A 9859-nucleotide genomic window follows, 5' to 3' on the forward strand; every position below is an offset into this window, starting at 1 on the left:
ATTAACAAGAAACATTGCGTTTTGATCAAGTGGTTCAGCTATTGTAGACTTAGTTTTCCTTCCTATGTCCTGTTTTATGTCCTGTTTTAACAGCACATTGTATCCTTGAATGCAAAACTCCCTGAAAGTTTAAGTGCCCTCAGAATATAAAGGATGTAGCGGTGTAAAGTTTATAATTCACCATGAGGTAACATGAATTTATTAAAATAAACTATTCAGCCAAATTCATCACAGATTTGTGATACTAGATGATGTGTGTGTGTGTGTGTGTGTGTGTGTGTGTGTGTGTGTGTGTGTGTGTGTGCGTGTGCGTGTGCGTGTGCGTGTGCGTGTGTGTGAGTGTGAAGTGAAGTGATCAGCACACTTTGAGCTGGTGCCTGGAAGAAAGAGTCAACGGGTTTGTTGGAATTTTGCTTTGGTGGCACAACTCCGATATGAGGTCACATTGGGCATTAGTCATTTGGAGGGAATGCATTGTGTCTGTTTTTAAGACATGGCAATTGTTCGCATCCGCACTGGACACACAATGAATGCAGGCCTTAGAAAGTCGACTTGAATTGGCTTCAGTGAACAATGTGAGCAGCATAGTTTGTAGGACATTTAGCAGCTGGCTGTGTGACATGGATTAGAGGTACCTAAGGGGTACCTAAGGGCCTCTGAATTTGGGTAGAATATTATGGTGAGCTGCAAATGCTTGTGTGTGTATGTATGCGCAGTAAAGTCCTCTGTGTTATTTTAACTCTGAGAATGTACAAATGTTACAAATGGATAAATGAACACTGACAATTTTACTGTGTAGATTCAATGTTTACATTGTGCTTGTTGTGTCTTTGTATGACATGGATTTTTTTGTACATGCACTTGTTAATTAACGTAGTAATTAAAGGAAGACCTTAGATTACCATAACAAGATAATTAAGATCTTTATTTAATTTTTATTGTATTTCTTTCACTTCAATATGGTAGACAAATGTGTAATAACTAAAAATGATCGTTCCTTTTATGATACGTTTTTATACATGATGATAAAACCCAGTCACTTGCATTATAAGATTCTGTCAAGCTAATAACTAAGACATAATAATAAAACATAAACAATATACAACAATAATTACCAGTGCATTTACATTTATACAGAATACAGCTATCAAATGTAATATGAAATGAAACAAAAAACCTAAACTGATACCAACAATAACTGCTACAACTCTAAAGCCTTCAAGTTGTACTATCCAAAACAAACTACCTAACCTCTAAGGATTAAAGATTATTCTAATATGAAAAGAACACCTCTGTAAACATGTTGACCTTTTTTCTCCTTTCCTTTCTACTTAAGAACTCAATACATTTCTATACTAACATGGCAATAAATCATGAGCACATTGCAATGTAATGATAACTACCTCTTGGTCTAAGAAGAACATACAGTATTTTGGAAGAGCGATAGCTTTCAAAATAGTTTTTTTTTTTTTTTTACAGATTTACAAAGTGGTGTATATACCCAAGCTCTTTTTTAATTTTAATCTCGATAAAATACACTACATGATGTGGTAATAATGTCAAACAAATCACCCCTGTTCGATCTTTCTCTTTCTAACTGGTCTTATAAGCAGGTGGATGTTTTGAACTCGTCTGGGACATCACTGTCTAGTTTGCAGATCACTTTGTAGATGGCCTTCTTCCATGAGGGCTCTGAATCTTTGGCGGTGGAAATGGCAGTATAAAACTCATGCAAGGTGATTTCAGCAACCTCTAGGAATCTGTCTGGGACCTGTGAGAAGACACAAAATTATAGAGTTTAATAGTTAATGCCATTCCTCATTCTAAGAACATTATTCCAATTAGGGCTGTCCCCTCATAGTCAATTAATTGATTCGTTTTGGTTTGGTCTTGTCGTCCAAAACTTTGTTAGTTGATAAGTGATTTTTCCATGGACATCACTTGTAAACTCTAGATATAACCCTGTAATCCTGACAGTCTATAGCCAGTAGTCATCGTGAAATCAACTTCAGAATGTTCAGTTCTTAATCTCACCAACCTGAAAAGGCTGGTCTCTGCATGTGTGTGTAAACACAATTTTACAAATGTGTTGACTCAATCAACTAATCAATTAGTCTCCAAATTCCTATGCTTATCAGTTGACTAATACTTTCTTTAGTCATGGACAGCCCTAATTCCAATAATGTTGCAATAGTCATATGTTAAAATATTGCGACACAGATTAAAAGACTTCGCCTTTCAGCAACATTATGCATAAGGACGACGGCACATTTCTTCATGCAATGATAAAAGGCAACTCATCTCCCTTTATACTCTGCATACATACACACAATAAACACAATGTCAGAATCATTAACTCATCAATATCAGGTCTCTGCTTTGATATGGTTTGTTTTCTTGGGTCCACATTAACTGTTGGGAAAGAGTGAGCGCCTTCCCAGGAATTCTACCATGTGCTCTCAGCACCAATCAACCGTCAGAGTCTAGATGCAATGGATGCTGGGAGAAGGCCCAAGCTGGCCTTGTTTCCCATCCATTGGCCGGTTAACACGGCAGTTGTTGGCATAAGTTATTTTTCTTTGCTCTCATCTCCTGACACAAAGCATCCCTGGGAAAGGAATGTCTTGGTCCCAAGGTAAAGAAAACGGTCTCGTCCCTTTCCCACCAAACGGCCTTCTCCCTCGGAATCCGGAGCGTCTTTCTCAGCATTCCGCATCAGTAGCAATCTGAGTCTCGCTCAGGCGTACTGGTCCTCTAATCCTGAGTTGTTTTAGTGGGATTCTGCGGCTTCCTCTTCCCACAGTGCGATAAAGCATCACTCTGGAGTTTAGATAATGGCTTTAAAGGCTGGCCAGCCACAGGTGCAGAGTGACACATACAGTAGTAGGTCAGGACAAGGACATGTATGACCACTGCTCCATACTGGAAGCACCTGATATTTCCGCTTGTCAAGCGCTACTCTGGCCACTAACTTCAAGGCCTAATAAACTATTAGACATTTCTTTCAGATAAGTGGATACTTAATTATTTCCAATGTATTTAAATACAACTTCTATATACTGTAAATATATTTGCAGCAAGGATATTATTTCCACCAGGTATACTTCCCCACAAAGATAAAGCATGATATGAGAGTACATGATTCAGCTAATTCACCATGCTGATCAGAAATATGCCTGCATGTCAGACAACAAGATGCTTTTCTGGTTAAAAGGTTAACAGGAGCTCATTTTAACCCATTAAAACAGGGAAAGCATCTGTGTCATTTTAGATTTTAGCGTCGGCTATTAAAAATAGCAGATATACAAGCTTGTAGTTTTTTTTTTGTTGAAAAATATTGAAAGAACTACTGGCTTAGAAGGCATTTGTAGAATCGGCCTCAGATCTTAATGGGTTAAACTGCAGCTGCATAAACAACGGTCACAAACCACATGCTGATCGAATCTCAGAGTAATGAACTGCTAGGAGCCGTGAGGGGAGAGAAAAAAAAGGAGAGGCTTTATTACCTGAAAGTCGTTGGCTTTATTGTAGTGCATGTTCAGTGCTCGGAACAGCTCGGAGTCCCTGCTGACAGACATGTCTTTGACGTCGGTGACGCCATCAACGATTGACTGGCGGGCAAACTTCTCCATCTGGATGTAGTAGAACTCCCTGAAGTTACTAAACCACTTGATCAGCTGAGACGTGATGCAGCGGTTGAACTGAGAGAGACAGACAGAGAGACAGACAGACAGACAGACATGCACATGAACTTCTGGCTTCTTGCAGTTTATATACAGTAGTAACTTCACACATAGTCCAAATCAGGGTGTGCATTTTTGAGCCGATGCAGGGAATTTATTGGGGAGCTTTAAGATAAAACATTTTCTATGCCTTTTTCAGGAGGCAAAATGCAGTAGGGCTTTAACTATGAAATCCCTATGTTATACTTTATCATCATACGATGGCGGTGACAATAACAGATCTGCAAGCTCTACTTTAGAAAAAAAAAAGAAGAATTTAGAGAATGGTTGAAAATCTTTGCCTATAATGACATGACCAACATAGGGGCGCCAAGTTGAAAGTGGTTAAACACTTTCTCATGAGAATCCCCCTCTCTTCCACAAGTGACGGTCCATCACTCCTCTCAACATGAATTGCGTTGATCTTTTCCCACCAATGTCTGGCTGCGGAAAACAACATCTGTCAGAGTAATGTGTTTCTAAACTCAGTCTTGACATTAGTCCTGTTATTCTATCTCTTCATCCAGAAAGACAGAAAAAAACGCCCAAGGGCTGGGCAGGCATCAAAGACGTGTCTTCCCTCTGGTGTTGTGGGTGAGAACGCGGCAGCGTAAGGGCAGAAGGAAGCTTCCCTCTCACTGACTCCAGCTGATAGAATGGAATCAGACACCGGGATTAGGGCCCTCTTTTGTTCAGTGCCACTTCCCACCGCAGGGTCGTAGGCAAGGAGGAGATGTTCGCAGGCCTGCCTCCCCGCTGACCCCAGGGGTCAGAGCAGACAGAGGGCCCAACAGGACTCACAGTGGCCCTCGCAAGCTATATGGTATAGGACTATGGTGTCTATGGTTAAGTCACCGGAGAGGAAGCAAGAGACGGAGAGGACTAAAATATGGGTGTAAGAGAAGGAGACAAGGGAGGTGTTGAAGGATCATATTAGTCAAGGGAGAAGACAGGGGAGGTTGTTGGAGAACCGTCAATAAAAAAGAGGAACTTGGAGACGAGAAACTAAAGGATGTTAGAGACTGTAGGTTTGCTGCCAGACCAAGGACAGACCTATAGGAAAGGAGTCAGGAGAGAAGTTAAAAGCGTGGAGAAGGTAACGCAAGAGGAAGGTGATAAAGAGACAGAAGAGGAGGCAGGAAAGAGGAGATAGAAGGGTGGGGCGGATGGTGTGGGGGGGGGGGGGGGGCAGGGAGGTGGGGGACAGGACAGGACAGCAGGGCCAAAACACACAGGATGTTGTGGTTAGAGCCGGCGCGCACAGCTCACAGACTGGATGCTATGAGCAAGTCTAATACCGGCTCTGTGTTGACACTCAATAGCAATGCCTTGCCTACAGAGTCCTTTGTCACTCCATTTGCTGACTGGAGTGGCTTTTTAAAGAGAGAATGCCCCTCTATCTCCCTCTGCCCCCAGGACATACTAGCAGCTTAGCGGCTTTGTTAGTGTAAACCCTCTGCTCCTTTGTTTCTATCCTACGACACACTGCTGATTCTATCCCAACCGTCCAGCAACAAGTAGATATTCAGGAGATAAACACCCAACACACAGTTATTCCTTTTTCTCTTTTGTTTTGGTCTTTTTTTTGTATTTATTTTCTACATGTTGAATTAATTGGGCAATATTTTATATCGTAATAACTCACCTTGACATCGGGGAAAAAGGTTTTCAGCACGTTGGAGCTGGGATAGCGGGTGTAGAAGAACATGAGTTTGGCCTTCTTCAGATGATTGGGGGTGAGACCTTCCTGAATGTAAACATTGGAGTTAAGGCAGCAAAAGCTGACAATTAGACGTGAAGCACACAGCAGCCCCCTACAGCGCTTTGCAAGGTGATAGTAGGCCAGAGTATTGTGTTGCCTCGATCTTCGGCTAAATTGAATTTCACTAAAGAACAGCTTGGCGTTAACCAGGGAGTCAATAATGACCCTAACATGTGTTTATTGGCAAAACAGCATTACGAAATTAGATTAGGGATTTTTAATTAGAGGCTGAAGTACTTCATGTCTGGCAGTGAAGCGGGGTTTGTTTTGAAATGTTTTGAAAGAAGGGAGTTGATTTTCAAATATAATTAAGTTGAGTTCAAGACAACATATGTTGCATCATATATTTTCTCAGACAAATTTATATTTGATTTGTGGAAATCATTTGAAATTTAGTTGTAGTTCATATTTGTGTTTTTTAATATTATTTTAAACAATTTATGGTTTTGTGGGAGCCAAATGCATGAATTGTCTTCATCGTAAATATCAATATTTTCAATTCCTTCTCAAGTTTTCCCCCCTGTGGCACTGAAGACACACTGTGAAGCCTTCCCTCTGTAGTCCATACTACTGTATAACGCCTTAGGTCATAATATTTCCTTATCAGGTCACACCACACCATACATTTATTAGGCAACTCTACCTTTGAAATAAGGAAGTTGGTATGAAAGATTTATGTGGCATTGTTCAAAGAGAAACATCTCTTTGCACAGTAAAGAGAAGCACCTGATAATATTCTTATACACAGCATTATGACAAAAAAACAATGAACAACACAAACCACTTCTGTGAATATGTCAGCATGTTTTTCCACTGCTATAGGTTTTATGACCTAAAACAGACATGTTTAAAATTAAACTCAACAGATAATTATAAATATGTTAATTAATTCATTTCTAACGCCGTTCATCAACAACAACAGAAATGGTGAAATATTATTTCACTCGCACACCAGTACTCCAAAAATATCCTCCTGGTCTTTGAGTGATTTTTCTCCAGTACTTTGGAATTCTTTTGAATTGTGATGTATTTCTATGATATACCTTCTGACAGATGTATCCAACAACAAATGCTCAAGACAAGAGCTCAAGTGTTATGGATGGAAGGCTTTTGTGGTTTGCACCGGCACTCAGAAGTGACCTTTTACATGCACTCCCATCACTCTGATGGTGGAGACATCTATCCCGCACCTTTTCAAGTCTGAAAAAAACCCACACACAAAAAAACAATGCTACCTGAAACAGAAACTGATGCTTTCTCTGCCTTTGAAAGCCGGCTTTTGTTCCTGACAGTTCTTATCAAAGCCTTCTATTCCTTTTTATTTGCCTTTTCTAGACTTAAAGTCATTACTCTGCTTAGATTAAAGAAGATGCTATAATTTTCGTTGGGGTTGGCAAGATCAAAGAAAGAAATTCTCCTTGAAGTCTGTTAGTGGAAGAGCTTGTATTGCGATGTTCCTTAACCATGCTTTGTTCAAATGGAAGGACTAGTACAGGTTTGTACAAAATACTACAATACACATTGTATCTATAATATTATATATGAAAGATAATGTTTGTTTCTGATTAAAAAAATATGATTTAAGATGACAAATTTTATTGAATATACTGTAAATCCAATACTATTTAGTTTCAGTATTATTAATAGTTAAATATTAACAACATTGTATTATATAAATTATTTGCATATTGCATTCATATTAATAGTTTTGTTTTGTTGTGTTATTTTTTTTCATAACATTCACATTTTCCTGCTATATTTTTCAACCAAATTGCCCTACTGTATTAATATGTATGAATTTGTAATTTCATTATCAAAATGGTAATTATTGTAGTCCAGCATTGTAATAACTATAACAACCAAATCCCCCAACTAATCAGACAAATGAATGAGTTGAAAATACATGTTATGTTTTGGGGGTTATAATGAAAGGATATATTGAGAGACATGTAGGGGTTTCGTTCAGCCATGCTCTGCAGGTCACCACACTCCATCTTCACATGAGGGAGACACATGCTGTCCACAGTCACTGGTCCCAGGCCTGTGGGACGAGGGTGGTGGCTCAGGTGGCTGGACGTTACCTTCGACCTCATGGCAATAGTATCCCAGGGTAGGTCCACTGAGTCTGGGGAGGTCCGATCAAGTGATGGGGGCATGCACGGGAGACCCCCAAAGTTAGTGTGGGGTCCATACTTAAGGAGATGCTCCAGGATCTGGCTGTCATGCAGAGGGGTGCTGTAGTTGAACTGAAATGGTGGCTGGTGTAAGGGGTAGGGCCTCTTCACAGAGGAAGAGACGGAGCTCAGAGGAGCCATCGGAGGCTTCCGGACCACCAGCGACAGGGCCTCAGTTTGGTCCTGTGGGCTTTGTGCCTCGCCACTCTCATAGTACTCCAGAGACCTGGGTTTGACTGTGATGTCTTCGGGGTGGGGTTGTTCTGGGGCACAGCTTGCCACCTCGTCCTTCCTCTCCGGTCCCATGTTGGTCTGCATCCCTGGAGATGGGCACGGGCGCTGCGGTGGGACCAGATCCAGCGACGCAGCAGACAGTTTGCTGAAAACCTTATCCACGCATTCGTTCACAGCCCTGGATAGCTCCTGCTTTAACGTATCCTGGAGATGCTGGCCCTCTTTCTGGTATACCAGATGACTCTCTGCATTCATTCTGTCCTTACAGTCCTTGACCACTCTATCACGGTTCCTCTCAAACTGCTCCTCGTCATTTATGTAGCTAGACTCTCTATTGTGTACCAAGTTGTCGCGCTCTATGGCGTCGAAGGTCTCATCTCTGTCATCATGTTCTGGATCCTCCTGGTTGTAGACCTGAAGAAACTTCTCCTGCAGCTGACGCAGGAGCCTCTGCATGCTCTGGAGCTGCTCTTTCAGTTTGTGACACTCTTCATCCTTAGTGTTGCAGGTGTCGCCGCCACCTCCAGCACCTCTGCTGGCCGCGCCTCCGGCACCAACACTGCTGTGCTCCTGATGCTGAGGCAACCTCTGTTTCCGCTTGTTCTCCCTGTAGGCTTCCCTGGTCTCCTTTGTGTCCCTGGCGTCCGTCTCAGACCTCTCGCTCTCTCCGTGCAGCCGGCTGTTGGGCGAGCCCGCCATGACTCTGATGATGTTCTCCACCCGGGCCCTCTTGGCCTGCAGGTGATCGCTCAAGGGTCGCTCCGCCTCTGGACTGGCTCCCGTGGAGAGGTGACCGCCGGGCGAGGCGGCCTCGACCATGCTGTCCTTTGAGGAGACACTGCTGCGGTCCTCCTGGCTGGAGTCCGCCATGGTGGAGCTGGACACGGCCGAAGGGGGCAGGTGGTAGAAGTGGCTTTCGTCTTGTGATCTTTTGCTGTGGATCGTCTTGCGGAGGAGCTGAGAGATGATGGATCCGCTGGAGTACGAGGTCAGGGGCTCGTCGTACATGTTTCTGCGAAAGCAAGGTATCATGAGGTCAGGTTTGTCATCGTCCAGACAGCCGTCGTTGTTGTTGTTGTGCATGTTGTGGTCAGGTATGCTGAGGTTCATGCTGAGTGGGAACACTGCGTATGGCCTGGCACCTGGCACTCTGTAGATATCTGAAAAGTAAGAAATCAGTGTTCCATTAATAGATCTCATAGATCATGTATCAGCTAAAGATATTAGAAAAGTACAGTATGAGTAAAATAATGCTGAAACCAATAGTCTCTTTGCGCCTTGTGTAGTATTTAAAATAAGGTATATTAAACTGAACAAAGGTTGAAAAAAAGGAAAAGGGAAAAAAAAGATAGTGGATATCACCTTTACGGGTAAAGCGCATCAATTCAAATTGCCTTTATGTTTTTATAATGACTACTTAAGCTAGCAAAAGTTGTATTACATATTCATGGTATGGAATGTCAAAGGACTCCTTATTATTTCCAAGACTGACAGATTCATATAAGATATTTCCAAAGACCTTAAGGAACATGAGAATCTACTCTTATGTATCCTTTCATCTTGGATTTGTAATGACATTTAATATAAAGGATAAAAGAAGAATTGCTTTATACTTGTGAGCATGGAATATTTAAATATATGAAAGACGTAGACTACCTCTGCACACAATATATAAATTTTTAATAGGTGCAAGTGAATATGGGGAAATCATCTTAGGTTTTTCAAATATTTAATCATCAACGTGTAATCTTTGCTCAGATAGAAAAAAGAAAAAGACCAAAAGCAAGTTTTTAAATGTATCCTAATTTATGGAATCCAGGTTCAGTTGTTTAACATTATATAATGATTATTGATTATTTATGTTTTCTGTGTAAAAGACAAGTATTTTGCCATCCTATAAAATGTACTGCAACAAAGTCAATATCAACAACAGCTATAAAATCATGGTAGAGCTCCAGTTATCTATA

At 41.3% G+C, this 9859-nt stretch overlaps 1 protein-coding gene across 1 annotated transcript; it reads right to left on the reverse strand.

The window, feature by feature from the left end:
• Window positions 1–1603: 1603 nt before the first annotated feature.
• prox2 (prospero homeobox 2) lies at window positions 1604–9002 on the reverse strand (the record flags this gene model as incomplete). The annotated part of the gene is made up of 4 exons (XM_084044148.1): window positions 1604–1771; window positions 3507–3701; window positions 5368–5469; window positions 7416–9002. The coding sequence occupies 4 exons, from the start codon at window positions 9000–9002 to the stop codon at window positions 1604–1606; spliced, it is 2052 nt and encodes a 683-aa protein (XP_083900274.1).
• Window positions 9003–9859: the final 857 nt, after the last annotated feature.

Source organism: Gymnoscopelus microlampas (assembly GCF_963454915.1).
Source record: "Gymnoscopelus microlampas genome assembly, chromosome: 20".
Taxonomy (NCBI): Eukaryota; Metazoa; Chordata; class Actinopteri; order Myctophiformes; family Myctophidae; genus Gymnoscopelus; species Gymnoscopelus microlampas.